Source organism: Salvia splendens, chromosome 16 (genome assembly GCF_004379255.2).
Source record: "Salvia splendens isolate huo1 chromosome 16, SspV2, whole genome shotgun sequence".
Classification (NCBI taxonomy): Eukaryota; Viridiplantae; Streptophyta; class Magnoliopsida; order Lamiales; family Lamiaceae; genus Salvia; species Salvia splendens.
The window spans coordinates 7,754,374-7,764,500 of NC_056047.1; the positions used below are offsets into that span (position 1 = coordinate 7,754,374).

The 10,127-nt window shown below is 40.0% G+C and overlaps 3 protein-coding genes and 1 non-coding gene across 7 annotated transcripts; 1 reads left to right on the forward strand and 3 right to left on the reverse strand.

The window, feature by feature from the left end:
* Window positions 1-71: 71 nt before the first annotated feature.
* LOC121771486 lies at window positions 72-844 on the forward strand. The gene is made up of 2 exons (XM_042168272.1): window positions 72-289; window positions 349-844. Exons 1-2 carry the CDS (start codon window positions 224-226, stop codon window positions 727-729), a joined length of 447 nt encoding a protein of 148 aa, XP_042024206.1. The 5' UTR covers window positions 72-223; the 3' UTR covers window positions 730-844.
* On the reverse strand, window positions 812-1,995 carry LOC121771488 (nuclear transport factor 2B). The gene is made up of 2 exons (XM_042168273.1): window positions 1,626-1,995; window positions 812-1,078 (listed from the first exon to the last, which is right to left on the reverse strand). The coding sequence occupies exons 1-2, from the start codon at window positions 1,929-1,931 to the stop codon at window positions 1,004-1,006; spliced, it is 381 nt and encodes a 126-aa protein (XP_042024207.1). The 5' UTR covers window positions 1,932-1,995; the 3' UTR covers window positions 812-1,003.
* A 644-nt stretch (window positions 1,996-2,639) lies between these two features.
* TRNAS-UGA lies at window positions 2,640-2,721 on the reverse strand. The gene has a single exon. It is a non-coding gene; the product is annotated as a tRNA-Ser (tRNA).
* Window positions 2,722-2,879: 158 nt separating this feature from the next.
* Window positions 2,880-8,707, reverse strand: LOC121771300 (histidine kinase 3-like). 4 transcript variants are annotated; one of them, XR_006043979.1, is made up of 13 exons: window positions 8,689-8,707; window positions 8,165-8,255; window positions 7,152-8,081; window positions 6,629-6,910; window positions 6,310-6,479; window positions 6,001-6,213; window positions 5,652-5,838; window positions 5,509-5,560; window positions 5,187-5,416; window positions 4,994-5,092; window positions 3,834-4,915; window positions 3,401-3,748; window positions 2,880-3,313 (listed from the first exon to the last, which is right to left on the reverse strand). XR_006043979.1 is itself a non-coding variant. In XM_042168082.1 (11 exons), the coding sequence occupies exons 2-11, from the start codon at window positions 7,635-7,637 to the stop codon at window positions 3,484-3,486; spliced, it is 3,066 nt and encodes a 1,021-aa protein (XP_042024016.1). In that variant the 5' UTR covers window positions 7,638-8,081; window positions 8,165-8,656; the 3' UTR covers window positions 2,880-3,483. The 4 variants fall into 4 exon arrangements, 1 of the variants encoding a protein (XP_042024016.1); XR_006043980.1 differs by lacking the exon at window positions 8,689-8,707 and having other exon boundaries at window positions 3,420-3,748; window positions 8,165-8,657; XR_006043978.1 differs by lacking the exon at window positions 8,689-8,707 and having other exon boundaries at window positions 8,165-8,656.
* Between the last annotated feature and the right edge of the window lie 1,420 nt (window positions 8,708-10,127).

The window sequence follows — 10,127 nt, forward strand, 5'->3', positions numbered from 1 at the left end:
TCACTTCCATTTTTATTCAATAATTTTGGATAAGGAGACGTGCTTAGGTAGCGTCCACCGCTAATACTGTCGTTGATGTGGAATTATGCGTGTGACGTGTCAGCAGCCCCATCTTTCTTGGCCACCGCACACTCAACTATGGAATAATCTAGAGAGAGAGAGAGATGGGATCTGACAAACAAAAGGTGGAGATGAGAGAGAAAGCCTCAAGGAAAGGAAAGTTATGGAGGATGAAGAAACAAGCACCGCCAAACTCTCCTCCATCAACCAACAGCCGCTGTTATCTAAGGTACAACTATTGTTGAATTGTTGTTACCATATTCCCAATTCAAACTCTAATTTCTGCAGCTAGAATCATCATTGGAAGAAGACGGAAATGCAACGGATGAAGAAGAAATAGAGAAGCAAGGGGGCAGCAGCAGCAGCAGCAAAGAGATAATCAAAGAACTCAAGAATATACAAAGGCAGAACACAATCACTCATTATCTTCTAACAGCCTCAATTCTAGTCACTCTGGTATGGCAGCTCTCAGAGTTCTCTCTCATTTTCAAAATCAAACAAGGCTTCAGCAATCCCCTCAGATCCATTGGAGGAGCAATCAAAGGTCTGTTTGGTGCCAGTGAGCAGCAGACACAGGTTATCCCACCAACCTATCTGCCGGGACTCAAGCTCCCCGAATGGCCTGGTTTTGACACCAGCAACGAGGAAGACGAAGATGATGCCGACTAGACTAGACCAATTTCTCAACACAATAACAACTGTAAATGTATGGAGGTTTCAACAAGGTTTTATATATGCAAAAGTATCAAGATTACCAGCCACCATTGGCTCAAATATATAAAAAGAAGAATGTGATTGGTCTAACCATACAAGAAAAAACTCTTGGTCATTGTAACAAAGCATCAAAAGCACAACAAGAACAAGTAATTTTGTCCAATATTTGGAATAAAAAATAAAGATCCATCAATCACCAAAACAGAGCAAATGGTATTCAAGCCTCTCCTTATGCATAGTTGAGCCGAAAGATGTCGTTGAATACATAGAAGCTGCCCTGAGGCGTCGGCATCAGATGGAACATCTGCCACCAAAACAAAATAAACATTGCTATTCAATACTCATTCATACATAAAAAGAACAGTCAGAACCATGTACAAATCATGAACCTAATCCCTTTTTCACAAAATAACTATTTATACACATTCTTAAAAGAACACTACTTCTCAAGTAACCATATATACAATCTCTTACACTAATCCAAGCTAATTTGTGATCTACTGTTATTTGATTTTGATCTTACAATCTCATCCTTCAAATACTTAATCCTACTTTTTCTTTAGCTCATCAATTCTGATTCTGAATTAAGAGTGTACAGTAATTCATCCCTCAGCTGCATCAATTATTTACTTGAACGAAAATCATTTCAACTCAATTCAATACAGTATTCTTCAGCTACCTCGAAAAACTAACCTAAAACTTCAATTGAAGTTCAATAAACAAATCCATTAGATTCAAAAACCTTAAATTCAGCTCAAACGCCTCGATTTCAGCAACTAAAACATCAATCCAATAAAATAAACCCTAAAACTTCCACAGCTTGAATTCAAAATGTATATAAAAAACCTCACCTGACTAAACTTGAGAGCGTGCTGCTCTCCGGAGAGCTGGAGATTACCGGAAACAAAAACAAGCATTCCACCGGCGGGGCCGGACGGCTGGCAATCGACGGTGGTGATATGGTGCTGGCACTGCTGGAAAGGCAAGCTGGTGAGCTTAGCGGTGATGTTTTGGGTGCCTTGGAATTTCTGCCCCTCAAAAGAGAGCATCGACGCGTCCTGGTAGAGGCTCGCGAGCCCCGCCCGATTGGTGTCGAACGTGGAGTAGTAGTGCTCGACGAAGGCCTTAGCCACCGCATCTGGATCCATCGCCGCCATCGCAAATTTTTCCAATACTTCACCCTTGCGGCGAAGGAGTTGTTGTTTTTGTTGGCCGTGGGCGAAGGGGGTATTTAAGATACGGTAAGAGGATATTTTTGTCAGATCAAGTGCTCGCGTCTTTTCAACGCTTAATCTTTCATTTATTCTTATTTTCGAACTAGGGTTTGCTTTGAATTTAAATTTTGGGGATCTATTTTGAATTCTGTTGCATATAAATGGAAAAGATTTAACGAAAATGTCACGGAAATTAGATATTTTTTTTATGTTTATTGAACTAATAGCTTGAAATTTACGTCAAAATATAAGAAAAGGTCACGGAGATTAGAAAACATTAATAATTTCAATACTGTAGGAGTATATGTTATGTTTATTAGATTAAAAGCTTGAAATTTATGGCAGATTACAAGAAAATGTTACCAAAAGTTATTGAAAAAAACATTTCCGTAATTTTAATATTTGGTATGTTTATCGGATTAATAGCTTCAGATTTACATTAAAATACAAGAAAAAAAACATTTCTGTAATTTCAATATTTAATATGTTATCAGATTAATACTAGCTTGGAATTTACGTCAAAATGCAAGTAAAAAATTAGTTATATTGAAAAAAACATTTCTGTAATTTAAATACTTATGTTAGCTTGATTGATCTTTACGGTAAAAATACAAGTAAAAGTAATTGGATTTTCGACATACAAAAATAAATCGTCGACAGCAGGGTTCGAACCTGCGCGGGCGAAGCCCAACAGATTTCAAGTCTGTCTCCTTAACCACTCGGACATATCGACCTTTTGACATTAACGTAAACTGTAATTTAGAAATAGCCTCAACAGAAAACCATTATTGTAACACAAATTTTACACAAGTGGGTAAGTTGGTAACACTTGTAAATGGGATCTAAATATGTGTTTTCGTTGCTAAAAACTTGGACAAGTGATTTCTACAATTACACAATGAAATAAAGTATATTCAAGACTGATGTCTTTTAGTTTAAGACTTGAATTATATACACATACATAACAATAACATAACCGATCTCAAAACCTCTCACTAAACAGAAACATTGGGCAGATCACAAAATCCCCTGCTCCAAATTTAAATTTGGCTCTATTATTATTCAACCACCACCAAAATATACCTACTATACACTTTCTACAATCTAACACCGTGTAACACTAACCTAAATTCTTCTTTATCATACAAATGAAATGATGCTCCACCATCTAGCGATTCTCCGGCAAAAGAATAGTCTTCGACTTCCGATTAAAAAACCTTCCGGCCACGAGCACACCAACGAAAAGGAGGCTCCGTTTCGCCATATCTAGAACGGAGCCTCCACAAAGAATCTTCACCTTTCTATATACATTGAAAAACCTTCACCTACACCGGAGAATAATATCGATCATGCGACGTTACTCCACGTTTTAAGACCGAGCAAGGTAGGTTAAAAATGGTACTAATACTCACAATTGGAAATATGCACAACCTAGCTACTGTGGAGTGAGTCTCAGCAGCACCTGAGATCACGAGCCATCACGGCCGGATTTCTACTAGGGATGCTCGTCCGGTGTTGTTTGAAAGAAGCGTGAAATCTCGCGGTAAAGCTGCTCTGCCTCGAATGGTTTTGAGACGTACCCATCCATGTCGGACTTCAAGCATTTCTCTTTCGTTGCCTGGATGACATCTGCAGTCATGGCCAGGATCGGTACGTGCCAGTTTGAGACGTTGTTGTAGTCTTCCATTGAGAGATCTCCACTTTGGAGACCTTTGTTGATGGCAGCCTCAGTTTTCCGGATTATCCTTGTAGCCTCGAACCTGCACGTTTTCCTACGGTTAGCTAAGCCAAACAAGCACTGATTCAACGTGTGATGTTAACTCGATTTTAACGAAGCGTACTTACCCGTCCATTTCTGGCATTTGAATGTCCATGAAGCAGGCATCGAAGGTATGTGGTGGAGTTAACAAAGCGATTGCGTATTTCCCTCGTTCTGCGTTTACCACGTCAGCACCATATTTCTTAAGAGCGCCAGCGGCCACCCTGAGGTTTACCGGATTGTCATCCACAACTAAAACCCTCCGGCCATGGAGGAGACCGCTGAGGGTCGATGAGTAAAGCTCTCCATTACGACAGCTCCTAACACCCATAACTCGCCGCAGGGAGGCAGCAAGCATATTTGCTCTCAGGGGTTTCGTGACAACAAACGGAGTCAGGTCATCCGAAGCAGAAAATCCAGGCCGGTTATAGCTCGGCGAATTGGATAGAAGTAAGGTTTTAGGGCTGACTCCACAATCTTTCTTTAACTCATTATACAAAACCACCAACATATCTAATTGTTTCTCCCATACATCTTCTTCGACAAAAACCATGTTTATAGGCGTTGAGCCAGAAACCATTAGGCTGAGATGAGAGACTACCTCGACATGAATCCCAAGTCGCTCGATGTGATATCTGGAGACCTTGGCACGGACAGGGTTAGGGTCCACGACTAGAGCTTTCATTCCCTGGAATTCTGAAGAAATATTAGTAGACGGATGGTCAGGTATCTCCCCGTTCGATTCAGAGCTGCCGTTAGTGAAAACAGCTGTAAATGTGAAGGTTGATCCGACGCCGGGGGAGCTGGACAACCCAATTTCACCTCTCATGAGGTGGACCAGGCACTTACTGATGCTCAAGCCAATACCAGTGCCGCCGTGTGTTCTAGTGATGGAGGGGCCAACTTGCACAAATGGATTAAACACACGGACTTGAGCTTCGTGTGGGATCCCTTGACCTGTGTCCTCAACTGACACGATGACATTTACTTGATCTGCTAAGGACACCATCGCTGAAGTTTCTTCGAAAATCTTGAAGTCGGTCCAGCTTTGCCGTCTGTCAACTACACTCGAGCCGCTCAAGGAGCTAGTCGGGTCTCTGTCCGCCTCCATTTCTGCAACTTCTTCAACGAGATGAACGGTCACAAATATGTGTCCTTTGTCAGTGAACTGTAAAGGAATATGCATAGTCGTCAGCATCGAAACACCAAGAAAACAAACGGGTAACACTTTTTAAGTCGAACTCACTTTCATTGAGTTCCCCACTAGATTCGTGATTATCTGTTTAAATCTTCCAGGATCGCCAACCAGCATATCAGGGATTTTACTAGAGACGTAAGCTGCCAACTACACGGGCATTTGTCGAAATGTAAACACGAGTCAAGTTAGATAACTGTCAAAACAGGAAGGAAGAATCCACAAGTCCAAGAATTTAATTTACCTCAACTTTTTTATCTTGTGATTTTCCCGAAAATAGTGATAAAACGTCATCCACAATCCCCCGCAAATTGAAGTTCACTGCTTCAAGCTCGAGTTTACCAGATTCAATTTTCGCTTGATCCAACACTGCGTTAATAATTGAAACCAAAGTTTTACCACTCTCTCCTGCAACTCTAACATAGTCTTGTTGAGTGTCATCAAGATGTGTATCCATAAGCATTTGAAGCATCCCTGACCGAACAAACAACAGAAGATCGGTTTGCTTCAGAAACGGAAAAGGTATTAGATTCTGAAACATAAATAAGACATATCTATTCACTTACCAAGAACACCATTCATAGGGGTTCTGATTTCATGAGAAACAGTAGCAAGAAACTGCAAAGAAAGAAAAATCGTATGCTGACTTCAGAGTACTAAAAAAATAGGATCTTAGCTTACAATAAAATTAAGATACTAAATAAATCACCTGAGACTTTGCAGTATCAGCTTTCTCTGCTTGTTGCTTAAGGTACACCATTTTTTCGCAATCCTCCGTAACTTTGGCTATTCGACTCAGTGTAGCATGGAATATTTGTGCAGCAAGCAATGTAATTATAAGGATAAAGACAGATGTAGTTATTGCAACCCATGGCCACGGAGGCTTTTGCTTGAATCTGCATCAATAAATTTCCCTTAAAAGTCACCACTATGAAATCATTTATAGATTCATCTTACCATAGATGACGGAAATGATCCAACTACACATACAGAGAATCTTATACAACAGCGCGTAGCCCATAAGAAAGTGTCAAGGAAAGAAGAAGAGCACACATTACCTGCAATGCATCTCATGCCTCCTGAAAGGATCTCCGAAGTGAAGAGCACTGACACGGAACAGCCCATCGAACGAAGCATTTGAGCCGTACATACTGATAGGAAGGGAGGAATTGGTAGTATCATACACGTTCACGAGGATAGTATGTTCGCTAGCAAGCTGTTGAAGTAGTTTCTCTACAAGTGATTCAATGTCGAAGATACCTCCAAGATACCTATTCGAAGAAAGAATATACTGAAATAAGGCTAAAGGTAACAACATTCACATGAAAGGCCACTTTAGACGACACAATTGCGTTAGATAAGCATACCCTGCACTTGCTTGGGTCCTTTCAGCTGGTGTTGCATTGGGAGGGAGATCCCTCTTATAGACGGCAAAAGTCAGTATTACTCCTAGGCGATTCGTTTTGAGCAACCTAAACGGGGCAGTTAGGACGCCTTTTCCTGATTCTCTTGCACGCAATATATTGTCACGATCTTCCTGTTAGCACAAGGAATTCTGTCACAAGGTATTCTTACGCTATTTTCTTCATCCACATTGTATGATTGCTTGTGGAAAGAACTTCTATACGCTTATAAAGCGTAGTACACAGATTCTAGGAAATAGAAATCTTCATATGAAAAAATTACCTTTCCTGACAGCATATCAAGAGAGATTACATGAGCAACAGTTTCTTGAGCAAAGATGACAGGAGCGTATTCCTTCTGCACAGGCGATGGTTCAAGGTCTTCTGGATGATATTCGTCTTCATGAACTGGGGTTTGTTCATCCTTGTCCATTCTCTTTATAGTCCACCCTTGTTGAATCTCAAATTGCTCCCGTTCATCGTGAAGCACTCTCACTGCATATGCAACTCCACTAGTAAGAGGTCTCTCAAACGATGTTTTGTCTGTATACCTTGCGAAAGTTCTCTGCAATTAAGTCGGGCAATAAGTTAAGGAAGGCACTTTACTATCTACTCCATTCAAACACATCGAACGTTATAATTCCAGTACAAATATGCATATTTTCACAGCAAAATCAATAAGGACATGATTTCCATAGCTTACAATGACTAAGGATTCAACTGCAAACGAGTGTATCCATCAACGGACAATTAAGAAACTGAAAACAGCTTCAACTCCAACTACAGTTACCTAATAACAGCTTTACCTGATCAATTGCTGAGGGATTCTTGGCATGGTGGAAGATTGAGATTATAACAGACATTGCCTGGATGTGATTCATGCTCACATTAAACTGATCCTGCAACATCCTCGCCCTCTCGTCGCACATGCTAGTGAGCATTTCTTTCCTCTTCTCCACGGCTTGAGAGCTCATGTACCAAAACACAGACAGTGAGATTATGAACCCAAACACTATCCATGCTATCAAAAGCTTGGTCCACCAATTCTTCTTCTCTTCACCCGAGTGTTTATGCTGCGAATGCTGGTGATGGATCTTGGAACCACGCCCCGGTAGCTGATCCCACAGTTTCATCCATATCTTCCATCCATCGCCAAGTAAACTATTCTTGGTGGTCATGATTTTTCCATTACTCAGCCAATTCAAAGAGATCAAAGACAGAAACCAGCAGCAAAGCATCAAAAGAAGATGGCCCACCTTCAACCCAAATCCAACTATGTGAAGTAAGTTCATCTAACTCCAAAACAAGAAACTTTCAAACAGTAACAAACTCAGCAATCCTACTGAATTTTCCCCATTTCTATCGAGTGTTCACACCAGTACAGCCGTAGAGAAGAGATAATCACAGGATCCCATCCAAGAAACTTGAATCAAATCAGCCAACCACCTCAAGAAAATTCAGATCAGGAAGACAACAAATTAGTGCAGGGCTATGTGGTGATGCTACCTTATCCACCTTAATTGCCACAAACTTTAACCTCAAACACCAAGAATTGAGTGAGATGATAAAATTCTCCAACACCCCAACCAGAGAAAGAATCAAGGAATCTTCAAGATTCCACCTTTTTTCCTTGACAAAACGAGAACTTTGGTTTCTATCTTGTTAGCTACCAACCAAAAGCTCAGACGTAGAAATGCTCCGAAGCTAATAACCAAGCAAAGATTCCCTTCACAACACTGCAATCAAATCATTCATACCCTATAAGCAAAACCAAGAATCTGCACACAAAAAGTTAAATCTTCTTCTGAATAAGTTTTACCTCAAAATTCCTGAAAAAATACAGTAATCGAATTGTGCGTTTTTGAGTTTGACTCTCAAATGAGCCAACTATTTGGAGCTCTGGACAGCAACTGGGGTAATAATATGCTTGAAAGATTAATGATTGCTGCAGTAAATAATGTTCCCACTACGAGAAAAAAATAGGAAAAAAAAAATAGAAAGCGAGAAAAAGCATCTATAGAAGAAAGAGGGGAAGAAAAAAGAAAAGAAAAAAAGCTTAGATTAATATGGACACTATGCACAAGAATCTGTGAAAGCTAGATGAGGGGAATATGGTGGTAGAAATGTCTGCTAGTAAAGGACCATTATCTCTATCCCAATTCATCCATCCATCTATCTCCATCCGCACAAGAAAAGCAACAAAAATTAAAAAAACAATAATAATCCAGGCAAAGGAAAAGATTAAATTTTGAACATTAAATAATTGCAGGAATAAACTAGCAGAGAGAATGGGAACAATAATTTATTAAAGAGAGAGGGCAGAAAAGGCATACTCCCACTCACCATGATAAAGAAAAATTAAAAATGACTGCTTTTGCCAACTCCTTTGATGTTCACATCCACTGGCCAAGTCTTACACGCCAACAAGTTTATTGTTCTTTTTTGGATGTATCCTCACATTGAAAGTCCTAACTACCCTTTCAATCATTCAAAAATATCCCAAATCATAACCTCTTCCCCCCCTTTTTGACATTGTGTGTTTCAAGAACCCTCACACGATTAAATAATTGGAACTGACACTAGCTAAACTATGATGACGCTGCTGAGGTAACAATCAAATAAAAATTCGTTCTTGATAATTAATCAAGGAATTAAATACCCTTTCCCCTCTCAAATGGAAGTGACAGCCATGTTGGAAGGGGGAAATTTTTTCAAGAATTTGATTGAAGCTGAGGCCCATGATGAGCCCTCAAGGTGTTATTATTGAATCTAATTAAAGTGAAGAGGGCTTTGCACCACTAGCTCTTCTAGATGGAATATAGCTCTCATAATTGAGAATTACACTTGGATTCTTTTATAGAACAGACAAATCCCTATGGCGTGCTTACCGTAATTCTGTTTCACTAAATTTAAAACAACCACTTTCTTCATATGTAGATCATGCTAAAAATGCATACTGTGTTTGAACATAAATGCTGAATATAAATCGAATTTCAAAATTTTGCAAACAAACACAGCACACCCTCTTTAATTAAACTACCTTTCACTATTGGAATGTTAAATTGTTGTTTAATGCAATAAAAATTGAAGGGTTTTGGCTTTTTGGCACTGACAAATTGACTTTTATGGTGCACAGCAAGGTTGTAACCAACAAACCTAGTCTATGATTGGATAGGCCTTGTCTTCCTCATCACCCTATTATTTGAACCAAGAGAAATGTTGCCGCATGAGGCATAGCGCAGTTGGCAACGAAGGGGCAGATCTTACTGCAATGAGTCTGGGTTTAAATTCTACTGCTGTCGTATCCATCTCTCGGGCACAAGTGTGAAGCCTTGGAGGATGGGCTTCTAACCATTAGTGGGTTAAGACCTCCCCTAAATAAACTTTTGTGTATCCTGATTTAACCCCTCATATAATATCGGGCTATAGAGTGGGGGCCGGCAAAGGTGAATTGCCTTCTTTGATGGAAATGGCTTAAAAGAATTAATATTCCCAAAAGGGACCGTAGAAGGGCAAAACGGGCAACAAAAAGTGAGTGGCAAAGTCGTGAATATGGCTCATAAACTGGGTTGAAAGGCTAAGAGCGTTTTTTGGGGGGTCATGAAGTGATTAGGCCATCATACAGTCTACACTCTACACCCACCTTCGTTCTTTTTTTTCAATTTATATAATTTTAAAGAAATTAAAAATAAAATAGTGTTGGGGTTGTGTTATGGGCTTTGAAAGCGACGGCCCACGTCAGCCCACCAGTAATTCGGCCAGACCAATGACGTTGACCGCCC